The sequence below is a fragment of the Nelusetta ayraudi genome, unplaced genomic scaffold, assembly GCF_046127955.1.
Source record: "Nelusetta ayraudi isolate G7.1 ecotype Tasmania unplaced genomic scaffold, CSIRO-AGI_Nayr_v1 ptg000048l, whole genome shotgun sequence".
In the NCBI taxonomy this organism is placed as follows: domain Eukaryota; kingdom Metazoa; phylum Chordata; class Actinopteri; order Tetraodontiformes; family Monacanthidae; genus Nelusetta; species Nelusetta ayraudi.
The window spans coordinates 15,450,370-15,468,794 of record NW_027466098.1 but is presented as its reverse complement, the minus strand read 5'-3'; the positions used below and the strand labels follow the sequence as shown (position 1 = coordinate 15,468,794).

Below are 18,425 nucleotides of genomic sequence, written 5' to 3'. Positions count from 1 at the left end.
AGACATGAAGGAAAACGGTGGACAAAAGACTGGGAGGCAACCGACGATTCATAAAAGAAGCAAGGTTTAATTTACAGTTTTACTAAATGTACATTTCTTTTTAAAAAGTGTCATTATACACAATAAATACAATACAAAATTAATCTGTAATACTATACTTCAAATTCTCTTACGGTCTTTTTGTACAACATTATTGTTCCTTTTTTCCACTTTAATGCTTGTGCTTTGTTTGTGTTTGAATTGTCCACCGTGCTTAAAAAACACAAGGAATTCATACATGAGAGGCAGGGATACAGCAGAGAGTTAAAGAAGAGAGCGCAGAAAATCAACAGTTAAAACTGGACTGCCCCCTGCTGACTGAAATGCATAATGACTGCCTATCCCGGCTTTATAAGCAACAGGGGGCAGGCAGGTGTGTAAAGCTGTGATTAGAAAACAAGAATCCCCCTCTCGAAAATAGTACGACGTAACAAGCAGAGACTTTTTTTTTCCTCCCATTTACATCTGGACAGCCAATAAAAAAGGTAAACAGTATGAGTTAAGATGACGCGTCAAAGTGTTTCACTTCACACTTCGTGAGATATGAAATGTATGCCTAACAGTCGAGGGCAAGTTGATTTTTCAATATTTCAGCTTTGCAGGCAATGAAACTGAGAGGTGGTTTTCTGTCCGGAGACAAAAGATGGAAAGAAAGAAAGCCATTTTGGAATATGCATTTGTTACTGTAGGTTTAACATTTTTAGAGTTTTACAGCAGGAACCTTGATGTACTTCTGTCTTCTGACTGTCATGAAAATGTCCTCAACCAAAACAAAAAAGCTGTAGCCTTTCAAACCGTTTTTAAAGAGCTGCTCGCTGGAATTCCGTTCAAATGAGAACCGAACAGTGGAGACTGGTACTCAGGCCACGCCGCGGAAATCAAATATTGGATAACAAAAATAAAACATCACGAACCGAAACAGAACAAGGAGAGACAATCTCAGACAACGCATTCTAGACCACCTGACGTATTTAAAAAAAAAAAGAAAGAAAGATCTTAAACTTTCCAAGACACATTTTTCTTTTTCTCTTTCTTTTTTAACCTGCGAACAGACTCTCACCAGCTTTACGAAGCGCGATGCAAATGTAAAAGTTGTTTTTGGACAATTCAAATTGACAAACAAACCAACACAGCCTGGCAGAGAAGTACAATGATACCGTTTTTCTTTCTTTTTTTTCACAGTGCCCCTCGTCGCCCCACCGAGCCCTCCAACGTGTGTCTGTGAGTGGCCTGCGGTCAGTCCGGCCGAGGGCTGAGGGGCTGTTATCTGCTCTGAGTCTGGGGCACCAGGCCGCCGTTGTGGCCACGGCCTCCAACCTGAGGGTTGTGGCCCAAGGAGGACGATGCGGAGGCAGCGGCGGCGGAGGAGGCGGGAGGGTGGGGGGGTCTGATGTGCGATGGGGCCGCCGTGCCCCCCGGGCGCTGGCTTTGGTGTTGGTGAGACCTGCCGCCGCCGGCCTTCAGGTGGCGCCGCGCCCCTGCGGGCGGCTCCTGCTGCAGGTTGAGGATGCTGTCGATGGCGCACTGCAAGTGCTCGTTCAGGGAGTCGTCTGGGGGGCTGCCGCTGGAGAAGCTGGCGTTATCCATGTCGGGGGAGTCCGACTTGCAGCGCTTGGCGGGCAGCAGCGAGTCTCGCGCAAAGGCGCCGTCGTCGGGCGAGGGCGGCCCGGGGGCGTGCTGGTCCATTCGAAACGTCCCGCCAGCGCCGTGTCTGTGTTTCCCGCTCGCCCTCTTGTATTTGCTCACGCTCGTCTCCTGGTCGGCATGCTGCTCCTCCCCCCGCTCCTTGCCTCCCTCCTTGTCGTGGGCGTGGCCGCCTTTGACGCCGCGGCTGAACATCTCGTCCATGTCGTCCAGCCCCTGCACGCCGCCCCCGCCGCCGAGGCGCCCCGCGTCGTGGCCCGACTCTGCGTGAGCGTGCGAGACGGCGTCCCGGCCCCTCTTCTCCACCTTCACGCTGGCTATCACCGTCCGTTCGGCGGGGGGAGACGAGGCGCCGTGCCTGGGGGGCGACAGCACTGGCCGGGGGTAGGCCACGCCCTCGTCGCCGCCACCGGGCACGCCGGGTCTGACGCGGGGGCTGACGTTCTCCCGGTAGGTTTTCCGCAGGGGGAGGCGGCACGTGGTCTGCGACGGCGCCGCGCCGGCCGCGCAATTCTGCTTGGGCCCGCCGCCGCCGCCGGCGTCGTGGTGCTCCAGCGTGCCGTTGACTTGCGAGGGGGCCGCGGGCGACGGCCGACTGTGAGAGGTAGAGGAGGACGAGGCCGACGTGGGGGGAGGGTTGCTCCTCAGCGCCGGGTTGCACCCAGCGGTCACGACGCTGACCGAGGAGGCGGCGACGGCGGCGGGCGGCTGAGTCCTGATGACCGTCGTCAGGGGGGCCGTCGCCGGCTGCGACTTTGGGTGCGACGCAGCCGCCTCGAAAGGAGTCTGAGGGGCGGGCTGGCTGCTCTGCTGAGGCGTCGGCGTGTGCACCGGGTCTAAGGCCGTGTTGTGGACCACCTTGCTGAAGCCCGTCTGGTCCTGCTTGATCTTGAGCTTCAGGCCGATCCGCCGCCGCGCTTCGTACGTCTTCATCGGCGGTTTGCTGGTTCTCTGTGGGAGCGCGTCGTCGTCGTCGGCTGCTGCTGCTGCTGCGGCGGAACCTTGAGAGTTGAACGAAGAGGAGGAGGAGGAGTAAGATGAAGACGACGATGACAAGGACGCCGAGGGAGGCTGACTGAGGGGAGCGCTCTGTCTGGAAGGCTCGGCCGTCAGCCTGACCGACGCGGCCGGGGGAGGGGCCGAGGGCGGGGCACAGCTGCTGGACCACGACACGGACGCTCCGCTTCCACCTTGCTTGATGACCAGTCTTGTGGGCGGGTATGGGGTGGAAGGAGGCGTGGCGGAGGGTACTGAAGCTGGGAGTGGGGCGGGGCCTGGCGGAGGGTTGGGGTTGATGCGTGGAGGAGGGGCCGGGGCTGGTGCGGGAGCTGGGGGTGCAAGAGGCGCCGGGGGAGCAGGAGGTGCAGGAGGTGCAGGAGGTGCTGGAGCTGCGGCGGCGGGGACGGCGGCAGGGACGGCGGTGGCGACGACGCTCCCACTGGCTGGCGGCGGCTCGACAGAAGGCGGCTTCTGCTGAGATGAGATCGCGCTCTCCAACATCCGCGCCTTGGCCACAAACTCCTCTGTAACAAGATGCAGAAAGATGTAAGCATTGACAGTGACATAGAGTTAAATCTGCCAAGTCAGACAGAGTTTCTGGTACCTGGTCGCTCCTTGGCCAGAACCTTGTCCTGATTTAATGCAAGCTTCTCCTCCTGAATGAACATCCGGTCAATCATCACCATCTCTGCTGAGGGCCCTAGTCTCTGCTAGTGTTCAAATGGCAAATTCCATCAGGTCAATATCAATTCAGGAGTAAAGAGTCAGCAAAAAGGTCCACGGAGAGCATCTCGCAGTACAAACTTACTTTGGATTCTGCAAAGAGAAGGTAGCGATATTTGTCCAGCATGGCCTGGGTCCTTTTCAGCAGGTGGCTGGAGACTCTTTCAAACTCATCATCCACTGTGCACAAGAGGGGGGGGGGGGAAATGCTCATAATGACAAAAAAAATGGGAAAAACTACTCGTTACACAGACGGCTGCGGGGGTTTCTACCTCTCTGATAGTCTTCAGAGGAGTTGGCAGTTCCCTGGTAGAGATGATAAGGCAGCAGTCGATGCAACGTGTCCTCGAAAGAGTGGAACGGGGCGTTGTAGTTTGGGTGGAGCACTGAACCCTGCTGTTTCCGCAGCTGTTCCAGCATTCTGCAAGTTTGCGTTGTGTATAATAAAAACATGATTTAAAAAAAAAAATATTGCATTGTTAAATGTTCAGAAATCCATTCAGCAGGACGCTGCACACACCTGGCTTCTTTGCTGGGCTCGGCACTGAAAGGCATTTTTATTGTTGCAGTCTGTAAGGTAAACAAAACCAGTTACTTTCCAGGCTTGGCCTGAGAATGAGAAGCTGATTAAAGCACTTCAGATTCCGCGCAGCGAGGCCTCACCTGAGTTTGCACTGGGGCCGGAGGTTGTGGAGCAGCCATGGGAGCAAGACCGGGTCCCAAAACCTGTATCTGCATCCCAGCTTTCCCCAGCGCCATTCCCCCAACGGAGCTAATCACTCCTGGCTGTGGCTGAACCTGTGAGGATTAGGGAGGCATAGTCAATAACAACACTTGCAAAAGATCCATTTGGATTTTTTCAAAAATGACCCACCTGTGCAGGCTGGGTAAGGCTTACAGGAGTGACAGTCTGATTCCCTATTGGTCCAGCAGACCCTTGTGCTCCTGAGAAAGCCTGCAAGTCACTTGATGCTGCAACAGAGAGGGTAACGTTAATACACAAGTTAATTTGATGCATGAGTAAGGCCTGGAAATGTGCAGATTTGGACACTCAGAGTCCGGCTCTCCAACCTGTGGCGGGGGTTTTGATGAGCACTGATGTTGGCTGCAGCACTGAGGGGAGCTGAGCAGGTGCACCGGTGTTCGCTGAGGATGCAATCACTACTTTATCAACAGGCACATCTTGCTGGGAGCTGAACTGATTAGTGGCTGGAGCCTGAGGGTGGGCAGGCTGTTTGACCTGCAGCAGGATGTTCTGCTGGACCTGCAGACACATTGAACACAGCATTTTTAATGTGATTTTCCCCACAGTTGATTTTCTGAATCTAGACTGCAGCACTGGAAAACATGTGAGCGCATGCATCAGAGGCGTGTGTTTGAGGTGAAACGAGATGCTACCTGGTGCAGCTTGTCCAGCAGCTGCTTCTGCTGAGGCGAAGGCTGGCTGATGCCCGACAGAGTTTGAATTTGTGCTCCTATTATTTGCAAGTGATGCTGCTGTTCCGCCGTCAGGCCCTGGATGGGAACCTGGGTTTTGACGACAGCGGCGGGAGGGGTGCTCACAGCGGGAGCGCTGAACTGAAGCTGCGCGGGCGGCGGTGCAGGGGGAGGAAGCTTGGGCGACTGCGACATGGGAGGCATTTCCTGTTGATAGGGGGCGGCAGCCTGAGGGGCCGGCCGTGGCTGAGGCTGAGGCTGAAGCTGGACTTGGATGTGCGTCTGCTGCGGCTGGGCTTGCGCGGTGGTCTGGGGAGACTCTGCGATTTGATTGTGGATGATAAAGAGCGGCGGGTGTGACGGCGTACACGAGCGGGAAGGCGTCTGTGACTGCGGCTGCTGCTGCTGCTGGGGGAGAGGAAGGGACTGCTGTTGGTGGTGCGGCGACTGGATGTGTTGGCTCAGCGTGAGGGGAGACTGCGAGGGCTGGGGGCTGTCTGCCACCGGGGTGGCTGTGGCGTGAGTGGTCAAGGCCGGCGAGGGCGACAGGCCCTGGATCTTCAGCGGCTGCTTGTGTCCGCTGGAGGGAACCTGAGGAAAGTGGCGTCGAAAACACGTTAACAATCTTGTCATGTTAATCAATCTCATGAATATGAATTTGTGTTGTTTCCGTAAAAAATAATTTGCCGGAGACATCAGGACGGGATCAGGACATCAGGTACAAAAACCAACAAAGACAAATTATGCATGCACACAGCACGAGTAAACATTTCTGGCTCTAGCTCAAAATTAAGGCGTAAGATCAGGCGCTTATTAAAGGACGATACGACCATACCATTCATATGGCGAGTGCACGTACACACTCACATATAACATACATATATATGTGAGTGCAGAAATTCATTAAACAAGTGTTTTCTCAATCTTGTTCATTGCACTGATGTGAGCAGCAGTATCAGTGGAAAATCATCAACACATATAAAGAGACATATAAAGATATGGAATTATCGCCCCACACAATATTACACACACAATGCTAAAACAACAGCGCAAAAAAGGAAAAAAACAATACAAAAGGCAGTGTTATTCATCTACAAGTTGAGCAAAGGTAGCAGAATCCATTGACTTGTTTTTGAAAAAAAATAAAAATAAATTAACGACAATCAGACACAAGAGGGAGCAATGATCATTTGGCGAGCCGAAAGGAAGGAAGTTCGCAAAAGCAAGAGGTCAGGATCTGTGACTCGCTGATGTTGAATTAGAAGGGTGATTGGAAGGCTTCGGGAACTGGACTCACGGGGGAGCGGCGTCGACCGCTTGGGGATTGGGAGGGGGGTGTGACAAAACTAGTCAGACTAGGGGTTTACACAAGGGTGGGGGCACTGAAAGCACACAGAGGTCTAAATGAGAGGTGTGATGCTGAGGAGTGAGCCGACTGATGAACCACTAGTCCGTTATGCAGAAAAATAAAGGTGAGATGCTTGGCTTGGAATTAACAGGGTGAGTTGATTGAGTCTGACTTGAGCGAGTGTTAGTGAAGAGGTGAGTAAATTCCACAAGGCACCTTCAGAGCGTCTCTAGGTTGAATGAGAATGTTTTCCAGAACTAGTTACGCAAATTAAGGCAATAAATGAAAGACATACCAAATTAGTCCATCAAATGATCAAAAAGAATATGCTCAGAAGTTAGAACGGCAGTATTATAGATGCATAATAAGAGCACAGTTCATCACTCATAAAATGCACACATGGAATGATCATGCCTTAGACGGACCAAATGAAGCAATGAGAGACACAGGAAGGTGGCAAGCAAAGGAGTGAGTGCGAGGGTCTGACAGGTGCACAGCGACAGTGAGAAGCCATGAAGCATTGCCCGGATGCAGGGAGAGGAGGAGAGCGCAGTGATCGGGAAGGTTCAGATACCCTGGAAAATGTGGCGGCAGCAGCAGCAACAAGTGGGTGGGACTCAACATAGAGGGGCATTTTCTACCTGCTTTACCACTGCGGTCATGTGGGAGGGGCCGGGGGAAGGACTGTTGCTCTGACCCACCCACGAGTCAGTTAACTGACTGTCGGGGACAGGGGCTGGAGCAGTGACGCTGTTGCTGCTGACGATTACGGATGCCGGAACGCCCACAGAGGGGGTTGACTCATTCTCTGTTTGGTGGTGCGGCTCCTGATAGGAGTATATTTACCATATCAGGATAAGACAAGGAAGGAGGAAGGGGATTAGAGGGAGGGGGGGGGAGTAAAATAGTAAACCAAAAAGGTCAGAAAAAAATGTCACTCCGTGCATGTTATTCATTTTTTTTTTAAACACGTTAACTGTTCACAGTTGAGCAGAACGTGCAAAATAATAATAATAATAGTTAAAAACAAAAAGAAATAAAAAAAAGCTGAAGCCACTGACCTGCTGGAGGAACATCTGCAGAGACTCCTGGCTCAGGATCATACTGGAGCCCTGGTTGGTGATGAGCAGCCTCCCCGGACTGTTCTGAGCCTGAGGGGGGACCAGCCCCACTGCTGTGACGGGAGACGCGGTGGACACGGACATGGACGGAGACGACGAGGGCACGGTGGCGCCGGCCGCCGACACCGACACTGAGAGGATGGAGGACTGCGGCACGTGTTGCTGGGTGGGGTGTGCGGCCTGGTCGGCGGAGCTGCCCAGCACCGTCACGCACTCTCCGGGCTGGCCCGGCGCCATGGTGGCCGCTGCCGTGCTGCTACTGGGGATGCCGCCGGGCTGGGCCTGCAGGGCAGGCTGGAGGCTGACGGCGGGGCTCAACCCCTCCACTTGGCTGAGCATGGTCAGGGAGTTCTGGATCGGCATGCCTTGGATGACCGTCTGGGCGTGGCCCGAGACGCTGTGTGTCTGCGTCTGGCCTTGGTTTTGAGCCAGGGAGACGGGCATCTGAAAGAGGGTGGGCGTGCCCATCTGGCCGGGCTGCAGCTGGATGGGTCCCGAGATGATGTGGGCGCCGCCGGGGTGGCCCTGCGACGTCAGCACCTGGCCCAGGTTGATGTTTTGGTTCGCCGTGAGAATCTGGTTAGCGATTAGCTGTCCGCCAGGACCCTGGCTCGTTATAATGTGGCCGCCAGGGTGCTGGGTCAGGATCTGCCCTCCCGCCTGAAGCTGTGGAAGGAGAAACTGGTGGTTCTGCCCCTGCAGAACGGTCTGGGAGGGGATGACGATGCTGCCTTGTTGGTTTAACAAGTGCACGCTGAGAGGCTTGCCAGACGGCTGGGCCGCTTGCTTGAACAGAGCTTGCTGGAACTGGGGGCCTTGCGTCGTGGCTTGAGTGGTGATGACGACGTTGGAGCCCGGCTTCCCTGTCAAGAAGGCTACATTCTGAGCGGTGGACACAGGAAGTTGCTGCAGGCTCAAAGCCTTGTGAGCGTCGTTCTGCAGGGGTTGGGATGTGGGCTGTGGCTGCGGCGGCTGCGGTTGTTGCGGTTTGAAGAGTTTGGGTTGGATGGCTCCCCCTTGAGGAGGTTTAGGCTGTATAGGTGTTGGTGTGCGCTGGATGATCACATTTTGCATGATCTGGCCTTGAGTCTGTGTCTGGGGGCCGATTCCTGGATTCAGAGGGGCGCTGCCAAAACCCACCAGCCCGGCAGGAGCACTTATTGTACCCCCGCTGCTGCTGTTTGTGCTGCTGACACAAACTGCCGGTCCGTTTAAAGCTGGAGATCCCAAAGTGGCTTTATTACCTTGGATGACAAGTCCGCCTCCTGAACCGCCGAGGCCTGCCTGAGTACCAGCACCAGATACCTCTGGCCCAGACTGGTGTAGCTGGTAACCACCCATGGCTTTAGCCAGAATCGGTTGCCCAGACTGGTTGATAGTCATGACTGTAGGTTGACCTACAACCTGAATCGGTCCGATACCCAAATGTCCAGACTGACTTCCATTAGGAAGAGCTTGAAGACTGGAAATGGGTTGAAGTGTCACGTTTCCCAGGCCCACAGGCTGCATAAACGGCTGAACACTGATGGCCTTGTTCATCACCTGGGGCTGGAGTTGAAGGCCCTGCTGGGCAAGAACCGACCCCAGCATGTCGGCCGTGGCATTGGGAGGAGTCGCAGAGGAACTTTGCGCAGACCCTGGAAAAATTGCCGCCGCCCCTGCAACGCCAACACCTATGCCTACACCGACGGCGGCGCCTCCGGCCCCAGGGATGCTGGCATCAGGTAGCGTCTGGACCACCTGCGTAAGGCCTGGAATTCCAAAGGAGCCCAGGACCAACTCTGCTTCGGCCTCTTGGAGGCTTTGCTCCGTAATGTTGGCTTCAGCCAAGCTCTGCTGCAGGATGTCACACGGCTCGTGATTCGTCCCGATGCCATTGCTGCCGCCGTCACCACCCGGGGATCCTCCCAGTATGTCTTCATCTTCCAGAAAGTCCAGGTCAACGCTAACTCGGGGCAGGCTGGACGACTCATTGACCGACAACTGTACTGTGGGCTGGACTTCTGGAACATCGCTCTGAAACAGTTGGAGAGAGGGCGGGTGGGGCGGGGGGTCAATTAGGTGAGAGGTGATTCGTGACGACAACATTTGATGGCCAGTGGTAGGACTACGTTAACACAAAGAAGCCAGCGCAACAACCCAATCAAAACCTCTCGTCACAACAGCAAATCAAAGTTTGGTTAGTAGGAAGGGAGTACTTGGAGGCGCATGCCACATGAACGGACAGAAACCAGAAGGAAGAGGATTGGGGGGGGTTTTACTCACCCCAGTAGCTGAGAAGAACGAGCTGGAGGGGTCACTCGAACCATCCAAAAGGTCGTCAGTGTCCAACTACACACATACCCCAGGATAGTAAAGACAGAAACCAAAGGGACCCAAACCAGCAGGCAAAAGTCACCAGGGCGGAGGCATACAGACAATCAGACGGAGGAGGAGGAGGAGGAGGAGAAGGAGGGCGGGGAAAGGACAGAACAGAATCCAGAGAACCAAAATTGTAAATAAATAACAAGTGCAAAGGTGCGACAGAGGGGTGATAAATAGTGGAATAGCACAACGTGGGGAAGCGTTAGTATTAGCATTTCACGTTTTGTAGATTAGCCTATTAAAAGAGAGAAGCAAGGTTGAAGCAATAATAATAATGCAGTAAAAAAGCAAATGCAAGCATAAAGCAGAAGGAGCCGGGAATTAAAATAGGAAAATTCAAGGACAGCTGTGTGCAACTCAGGGGTGAAAAGGTGTCATCTCAAAGTGACCTCTTTCTACCTCTGCGGGCAGGAAGAGAGACTACAAAAACACATTTGGCATCTTTGGTTTTTTTTTTTCTTCCTGTGGCCATTTGTAACACATTGAAAGATTTTGAAATCCTTGACAATTTTAACATTTAAGAACAGTTTCAACTTATATTAGCATTTAACTATTTTAATGCAGTTATCATATTGCAGTTATCCAAGTGCAGTATCAAACGTCCACTGATGATAATAACAATTTCACGTTAGTATTTCCAAAGATGATAAAAGAGACAGAAATCCGAATAAACAAATGGGTCTTCAGGATAAAAAAAATGAGGACAACAACCACTACATAAAGCACACGACTTTCTGGTCAGCTAGTTTTAAGTGCCATTATGAAACCTGTCTTAGAGGCAGCCCAATCTGAATAAGCATACATCGAACAAGATTGATATCAACCGTTCTTAATTGGGGAAGTTTGTCCCTGACTGTAAGTACTAAATACACCACAACCCCAAAATGTAACTGCACAAGATATTGTTGCAGCAATTCTTGATTGGGGCCAACCAGGGCCAAATTGGGAGGGAAAAATACAAACAACAACAAAAAAACATGCCACTGTCACCTTAAAGCCCAACATAATCTACACATTTTACTGTACTCACATGGGTCTCAGATCCATGAAGAAAGTCATTGAGAGCTTCAGGGTCACTGTTGGAAAAAACAAAACAATTCACATGTTTTATAATAACACAGGAAAGAAGACAGGACGCCCGTCAAAAAACATTACAACGTTACATTTTTAAATGACCTTGCAGAGCACACAATAACTTACCAAATTACATCTAGAAGGCACCTGCCGTCTTCATCATCCATGACAACTGCAGAAGATGAAAAGGGTTTGATTCAATTATCAAAACAATCACCATGAAAAAAATAACTTCACTTCTGCAAAATAGATTTTTGAGGAAGGTGTTTACTGAATGTGAGCGGAAAGAGGAGAAAGAAAACAGCTCAACTCTATATTTACTAGGACGTAATGGTGTACAATTTAGGCACTAAGAAAAAATGTGTTAAATCTAAACTAAGTGGGTGAAAGGATGGTCAATAAACAATAGCTATACATACATAAGATACATAATACATCAAATCATATTGTTTTCAAAGTCTGGAGTTGTTATAATATACACAAAAAATGTAGTGCTAAAATGAAAAACAAATCTGTCAAATTTCCTAATTTGTAAGACAATAATTAATGCGTACCAAGTTTACCAAAAAAACAAAACAAAACACATTTAGCATAATAACATTAAGAACAACAAAAAATGACCCTTTATTTCTTGCTCTACCACCAAACATTGTGCATCTCCATACAAGTTATCCAACACTTGGTTTCAGAGCATCATTACAGATTTGTGGCATCCTATTTAAATAATGTAAGTTGTACTGAAAAACAAAAACAAACAATACAAAACTGATGCCAGATTTAATACATGATAAAATCAAATTGGTTTTTTTTTTTTTTAGTAATTAATTAATTGATCACATTAATTGTCACCTCATACTCTTTTCGTCATTTTAAAATTCAAGAAAATAACTAGCAAAAAAATAAAATAATTATTTCACCTCATTGTCAAACTTGTTTCAGGGTTTTACGTAACCAGGGACCATGCATGACCAGGCTATTGTCCCAACAACTAACGCTACATTAAAACGTCATTGCAGGTTATCTACGTTCCACGAAAGAAAAAAACGTATTAAATTAATCAGGGGCTTTCAGAGATGTTGCAAGCTATTGGTTTGTGTCTGCTCAAACTGACCATTGAAAATATTTCGGGAAATTGTCAGATTCTATCGCAGTGACGGCCCCACAGTCCGATAAGTAGCGGATGGCAAAAGACAACAAACCGAAAACGCGCGGTTTTCGCGCAGCCCAAGAAAAATCTGGTGCGGGCTCTCACTCGATTCCCCACAACTACAATCAAGTGCGCGCAGAAATAAAAGTCGACGAAATCCCCCCGACACACGCCAACAACCAATAGGGGCTGTGAGCAGTATCCCTAATTGCAGATCGAAAAATGCAGCCGATCATAACCATTAGTCGATCACAAGCGGACCCAGCGCACAGGATATGAATGGGGACCCTGCAAACGGCTTGCAAACATGCTAACTGGTGTTTTCAGAAAGCTTTTACGTGCACAATTTGCCCATCGTTACAAAACACTGTACATGGCAGTTCCACGTTTTCCGTAATACTATAATTAAACTAACTATTTCGTCCCCCAAAACAATTTGGTTCCTACTCTCGGCATTTTGATGCATCTGGGTTAGATTTCGTTAGCCTCGATTGCTAACCTGCTTAGCCAGTCAGCTATCAACAAGACGCACAGCTAGCTTGAGCCTTTGACATTCAAAACAAACCACTGAGCAACACAATTTCAACACTTATACTGAACAGTGGCATCCCAACTCAGCCAAGGCAATGCGTTACTGTTTGCTCGGAAGAGTAAACCCGATTGCGCAGCGAGCTATCTATCTCCTGTTGTGAGCAAAATATGAGTTAATGTTGGAATACTCTTGGATGAGGGGGGTATGCTTGGGAATTCGGTGGAAAATGTCTATGTTTGCCAGTTCGCACAGCAGAGTGTCGGTTGGAGTGCGGCAGCTCTGCATATTGTGGCATCACTGCAGCACTCGAATAATGCAGCTTTGATACAGTTATTCGGATTAATAGAGAAATTGCTACATTGTACAAACTCACCCGAGACGATAGAGGTGCAGGCAGCGCGGGGTCTCCAGGACAGCCTCGCACGGGCTGCTCTACGGGACCCAACTAGAGGCAGGAAATAGGAGTCTTCCGTAATGCCTGTTTCAATATTTGCACTGCATTCCTCACGTCTCACTACGAGGATTTGTTTGTTTGTTTCAAAGTACATACCTTTATATACACTGTATCCTGTTTGCATACATTGCGCTTTTACAGTTAAGAACTTTATTCGTCTGCTGAAAAACGTCGATGTGAAAACATCATAAACAAATACAATTACACTCTCGCTTTCGATCTGCGGTGTATCAGCATGTGTCAGAACCAACAAGTTATTGTATAACGTGACAAGACATTTGCCAAATACAGTGTAAAGTGAAACTTCAGAGACAACAGTCTCCCTTCAAGTTTACTATAAAGTGGGGCCCTGTTAAAGAAAGTGGAGCTGGTATTTCAGCTGGAAAAAGTCCTAGCAAAATTGAAATATTATGAATAAAATATGCGTTGAAGAAAAACGTTGTTAAGTAACACAAACAAACAGTCGCTCTCTTAAAATAAAAATAGATAAATAAAAGTTCTACGCGTTACAAGTGAGGTTTTTAATTTTCCAACGAACACCTGAACGCAGCGACAGAATTTCCTTTGCTCACACGTCACATGACAGAGGTGTTACTTGCGGCTGATGATGTGACAAGGCTACCGTGAGCCTCTCTCGACTGTTAGCCCAGGTTAGCAAATTCTTTACTTTAGCAATCCCTCGTTTCCCCCAAGCACTGCTGTTGTGACGCAAAAATGGATAACAGCGGTAAAGAAAAAGAAGCCATGGCCCTAATGGCTGAGGCTGAAAAGAAGATGAAATCGTCGCAGTCGTTTTTGGGATCACTGTTTGGGTGAGTATGCCATTTTGGCTAATGTTGACAAGCTAAAGGCCAACAAAGCGGAAACGTTCAAAGCGCATCGATTGACACCGTATATACAAGGCTGGACTTGTCAACATTACTGCAACACCTGTTTGTCCTTAGTTAACGGTAAGTTAACTTAGTCATGGTTTTGCACATGTAACTGCTACTATGTCACTAGCGTGAAATGGTAACTGCTACCTCGGGTTATACTACCTCGGGTACAGCTTGAAAGATCAAATTCAATATAAAATTGTCAAGAAACTCAGCAATGCTGAGTGGCTGTCTCGGGACTGTTTCAAGCTTCCGTTGGCAACGCATTTGACCAGAGAAAAGTTGTGTAGGTTAATGGCAATCTTCCGTGTTGACGAGTAGCAGTAGCAGCAGCAGCTGTAGAGATGGCGACATCTAGCGACAGAGATCAGAGAAAAGTCGTCTTAGGGAATCAAAAGCAATGGCGACATCTGGCGGCAGCAAGGAATCACGTTATTCCATCTATTTACGAAAGTTGGGAGCAACGGAAAGTATTCGATTTGTTAAATTTCTAACTTGTGAGAGTCAGTTCAGCTGAAAGTACCTTCAAATGTTCAAGTTGCCAATCAGAATTACAACTAATAATAATAAAAAAAAAACAGCAAAATAAATTTAAATCTCAGGTTCAGTTGAATACAGCCTGGTGTGCAACTATATGCAAAGGGTTATTAAAGTTCCAGAAAATCAAATGCAAACTTTTGTTAAGTAAGATGTAAAGCTTTTAGGTGTAAAATGTAATGTCTTCTCAGTCAAAATGTATGCAGGTTCCAGGCTTTGGAGCTCAGCAGACTCCCATCAGAAGATAAAAGATACACAATTTTCTGAACTTAAATGTATGTAAAATTTTGAACCAAATGTGTCTTATAATGCAGAGGGTCTTCCAAGCTGGAAGAAGCCTGTGACATATATGTGAGGGCTGCCAACATGTTTAAAATGGCCAAGAACTGGTGTGGTAAGAAATTATTAACTAGATACAGATTTAATGATTGCAATTGTTTCTCATAGTTACTAAGAAATGGACTCTCTCTAACACGAAACTTTATCTTTTCAGCTGCAGGAAATGCTTTCTCCCAAGCTGCATCTCTTCACCTTCAGATGCAGAGCAAACACGATGCCGCTACCAACTTTATAGATGCCGGCAATGCATTTAAAAAGGCAGATCCACAAGGTAAGAATTTATCTCTCAGTACCTTGGGGTTCAATATTAAGCAAGTAATGTTATGTCACATGTCTTTTTTGTTTTCTCAACAGAGGCAATAAACTGTCTGAACCTAGCTATTGAGATATACACCGACATGGTAAGCCGTTTTACAGGAAAGCCCTGGAAATTATAAGATATGCTTTATTGTCTGTCCCAAAAGGTGACAGAAATTCTTCTTTGATATGGCCCAGAAACCCTTTCATACAAGACACAATGACACTAAGAAGAAATAAAATGAAGTAAAAATTAAAAAACATCAGAACATTAAAACACATATGGCTAGTGCATGTAAAGACTGTTAAAAACAACAGCTGGAATGGGGGAGTGTTAAAATTGCAGTTTTTGTTTCAGAGTGTTCAGGATTGTTATGGCAGATGGAATGCTCTTGTGTTTGGTTTCACTAAAGAAACTAACTTGCTTCATGTTAGAGTTACAGGTTGTTGTTTTTTTTAACATTATTTCATTTTCACCTTGAATTTTTTTCTCTTGATTGCAGGGGCGCTTTACCATCGCAGCCAAACATCACATGAGCATTGCTGAAATATATGAGACAGAACTTGTGGACATTGACAAGGTGAAAAAAAAAAATCTGTTCATGGAACATTTTTTTTAAACGTAACTCACTTCTTGAAACTAAATTGTAATTTACATTAGTATCAAACGATACAAAAACAAACCCTAAGAAAATTGCATGTCAATTGTTTTACTCTGTGCCCTTCTTTTTTCCCAGGCCATTGCTCATTATGAACAGGCAGGAGATTATTACAGAGGTGAAGAGTCCACCAGGTGATTATTTGCTCTAAAGAATATTTGCATAGCATCTTTGTTACTTTGTGGCCTTTGATCTTTTATTTTCTTTTTGAAAATATATACTGAGACCAGTTTTCATTTTTCCCTTTTTAGCTCAGCAAACAAGTGCCTTCTGAAAGTGGCAACCTATGCCGCACAGCTGGAGCAGTACCAAAAGGCAGTTGAAATTTATGAACAGGTGGGATATTGCTTGCAAGCAACATGCTATCAGTCACTCTACATGTGGTATGACATTCTTTTCTCAAAGCACAATACAGATATTATCATTTGCAAGAAACGTCCTCGCAGTATCTGGAAGAATCTTGATATATATTTTGTTTCTTTTCAGTGCAACATTTTAAAAGCAAAAGTTGAAAAAAACCCAACAGATTTTAAATATTTTTGTGGAATGGTTTGCTTTTTTTTAAAACAAACAAACAAAATATTTAAACAGCGAATAAGCAGAATGCCTTTTGACTGTAAATACCTTGTTCTGTTTGCTTAACAGTCACCCATCTGTTGTGTTGTTTGCTTTCTGTCTTGTTATAGGGCATTTTACTGGACTGTAATAATAAAATCCTAAATCTGGATCATGTTTGCCATTTTTCAGGTTGGAACCCACGCCATGGATAGCACGCTGCTGAAATACAGTGCCAAGGATCACTTCTTCAAGGCTGCGCTTTGTCACTTCTGTATCGACATGCTTAATGCAAAAGTAGGCAGAGTCTCTGTCCTCATACAAAAACAATCTTAAACCCAACGTTTGTGTAACATTAATCCCCCTTTCCTGCAGCTTGCTGTGCAGAAGTATGAAGAAATGTTTCCAGCCTTTTCAGATTCTCGAGAATGCAAGCTGCTAAAGGTTGTTCTCTTAAAATTTAATAACAATAGCATAGTGTTGTGTTTTTTTCCTTAAAAATAAATAAATAAAAATGAAAAGACTAACTTCAAATACAAAATGTAACTGAAAAAGTAACCTTGCTATAATAATGTTCTCCTTTGACTTCTAGAAACTTCTAGATGCATGTGAAGAACAGAACGTGGATGCCTACACTGACTCTGTAAGTCTGTCATCTTCAAACAAAGTATGCTTTTCCACTTCATTACTTTCCTTACAACTTCCTTCAGTTGAAATATACTAGTTTCGACCAGCATAACAGCTTCTCCTTTGACGCAAAAAAAAGTGCATACACAGTGATGTTTTGAGTTGTTATTTTTGCTAATATTTCTTCTGGAATTGGCAGGTGAAAGAATTTGACACCATTTCACGGTTGGACCAGTGGCTCACTACCATGCTGCTCCGCATCAAGAAAACCATACAGGAAGAAGAGAGTGATCTCCGCTGATTTTTCTCCTTGAGCTCTTGACGGTCTTGCATCCCACTTTTTTTTTGCCTTGAGCCTCTCACTTCAATTTTAGCAGCCAACTTATCCCTTTGACTATTAGCCCTTGACTTCCTGCACAGACACTGTTTCTTTCACACCATCTGTATTGTTGTTTTCTTGCCTTTTTAAATCCACTTTCGAGCTCCTTGCTCTGAAAAGACTGGTCCCTATTGACATGAACACTAAGTTCCCTTTATTCACAGTGGTATCATATTATTTGAATAAGGATATTGGTCCAATATTGGTTAAAATTTCCTCAATGGGCTGTAGCACCAAATATTTCCACCAGCATATTATATATTACAAAAAAAGTTTAATTTATGTTTTTTTTGTCATAGAACAGATGATGAGAAGATGTTGACCTATTTTCAATAATGTGTTTCAAACAAATGTGAAAGCACTCTTATTGGGTTTCTCGCACTTGTGGTGCTTTAACAATAACAAATTCTCCAACAGGATGAACCAGGGCACCGCTAATTAAACAGCTTTTTTCTCAGCTGCAAAACCTCTCCAGAGTTTCTGAGGATATTCTATGGCAAATAGCCCCTCTGCCTTATACCGCCAAGTTCTCAGGATGTGGACAACTAGATTTGATTGATGAAACAAAAACTTTTAGTATTTTGTTATCAGTTAAATTGATATTTCTGTGTTATTTCCATTTAAAGTGTTTTTATTCCTCTAGAGAAGCTAAAGTGGACATTCGCATGGCATGGTATGAATGAGTACAAGAGTTGTTTTTCCAGGTGTTCTACGTTCCTTTCTTTATTTGGATCATCTGATCTGTGTTTTAGTGTTTGGTTGTCCTGTATAACAAGGCTGAAATTCAGTGTTTTATTTCAGCCTGCACGAGATGCAACTCACAAAATGAGCTTTACTGATCTGAACACTGTGCTCTTGTGTCTTCTTGTTGATGTTGTCAACCGATGATTGGTCTTAAATCGTTTGTACGTCAGTGTGTTTTCTGTTGAAATAAACCTGTCTCAAGTGCGCAGGATCTGCTGGACTGAAGTGTTGTGTACAAACTGACAACTGTATTTTCTGGCATTCAATTACACCTCAGTTTTAAATTACTGTTGGATCCATTATCTACTTCTTTTATTAACTATATGACTCCGTGATGCACAAGTGAAAGAGGCCCGTGAAAGAGAGACTGATGATTAATAACCATTTACATGTGTCAAAGTGTAGTTCAAGGAGATCTGTACAGAAGCCTATGGGTATTGCAGAACATGTAGCTATAATTAGGTAGTTCGATGCTGTTGAGGCCGTCTCAACACAGGGTAAAAAAAATATATATTATGTACAAAAATTGTT

General features: G+C 46.7%; 2 protein-coding genes across 7 annotated transcripts; one reads left to right on the top strand and one right to left on the bottom strand.

Moving 5' to 3' along the window:
• Positions 1-47: 47 nt before the first annotated feature.
• Positions 48-13,304, bottom strand: bicra (BRD4 interacting chromatin remodeling complex associated protein). 5 transcript variants are annotated; one of them, XM_076036656.1, is made up of 15 exons: positions 12,802-13,304; positions 10,876-10,921; positions 10,706-10,751; positions 9,577-9,642; positions 7,252-9,327; positions 6,832-7,017; positions 4,804-5,433; positions 4,477-4,669; positions 4,280-4,377; positions 4,069-4,203; positions 3,926-3,975; positions 3,678-3,826; positions 3,491-3,585; positions 3,287-3,392; positions 48-3,206 (listed from the first exon to the last, which is right to left on the bottom strand). In XM_076036656.1, the coding sequence occupies exons 1-15, from the start codon at positions 13,004-13,006 to the stop codon at positions 1,303-1,305; spliced, it is 5,985 nt and encodes a 1,994-aa protein (XP_075892771.1). In that variant the 5' UTR covers positions 13,007-13,304; the 3' UTR covers positions 48-1,302. The 5 variants fall into 5 exon arrangements, with proteins under 5 accessions (XP_075892771.1, XP_075892775.1, XP_075892773.1 ...); XM_076036660.1 differs by lacking the exon at positions 12,802-13,304 and adding an exon at positions 11,667-12,749; XM_076036658.1 differs by lacking the exon at positions 6,832-7,017.
• A 155-nt stretch (positions 13,305-13,459) lies between these two features.
• On the top strand, positions 13,460-18,100 carry napab (N-ethylmaleimide-sensitive factor attachment protein, alpha b). Of its 2 annotated transcripts, none has more exons than XM_076036665.1 (11): positions 13,460-13,694; positions 14,609-14,688; positions 14,788-14,904; positions 14,988-15,034; positions 15,434-15,511; positions 15,668-15,723; positions 15,841-15,925; positions 16,337-16,441; positions 16,520-16,588; positions 16,737-16,787; positions 16,971-18,100. In XM_076036665.1, exons 1-11 carry the CDS (start codon positions 13,597-13,599, stop codon positions 17,070-17,072), a joined length of 888 nt encoding a protein of 295 aa, XP_075892780.1. In that variant the 5' UTR covers positions 13,460-13,596; the 3' UTR covers positions 17,073-18,100. The 2 variants fall into 2 exon arrangements, with proteins under 2 accessions (XP_075892780.1, XP_075892781.1); XM_076036666.1 differs by lacking the exon at positions 13,460-13,694 and adding an exon at positions 13,695-13,832.
• Positions 18,101-18,425: the final 325 nt, after the last annotated feature.

Bases quoted from the DNA above. Each gene is read 5' to 3' on its own strand.
- bicra (XM_076036656.1), bottom strand. From the start codon at position 13,006: ATGCAAACAGGATACAGTGTATATAAAGGTATGTACTTTGAAACAAAC. The intron at 5,434-6,831 runs GTAGAAAATGCC...CACTTTCCTCAG, and splicing joins TGACCGCAGTGGTAAAGCAG to GTTCCCTCCAGCGGACACAA. The intron at 4,378-4,476 runs GTTGGAGAGCCG...TCTCTGTTGCAG, and splicing joins CATCAAAACCCCCGCCACAG to CATCAAGTGACTTGCAGGCT.
- napab (XM_076036665.1), top strand. From the start codon at position 13,597: ATGGATAACAGCGGTAAAGAAAAAGAAGCCATGGCCCTAATGGCTGAG. The intron at 15,724-15,840 runs GTGATTATTTGC...TTCCCTTTTTAG, and splicing joins AGAGGTGAAGAGTCCACCAG to CTCAGCAAACAAGTGCCTTC. The intron at 15,926-16,336 runs GTGGGATATTGC...GCCATTTTTCAG, and splicing joins CAGTTGAAATTTATGAACAG to GTTGGAACCCACGCCATGGA.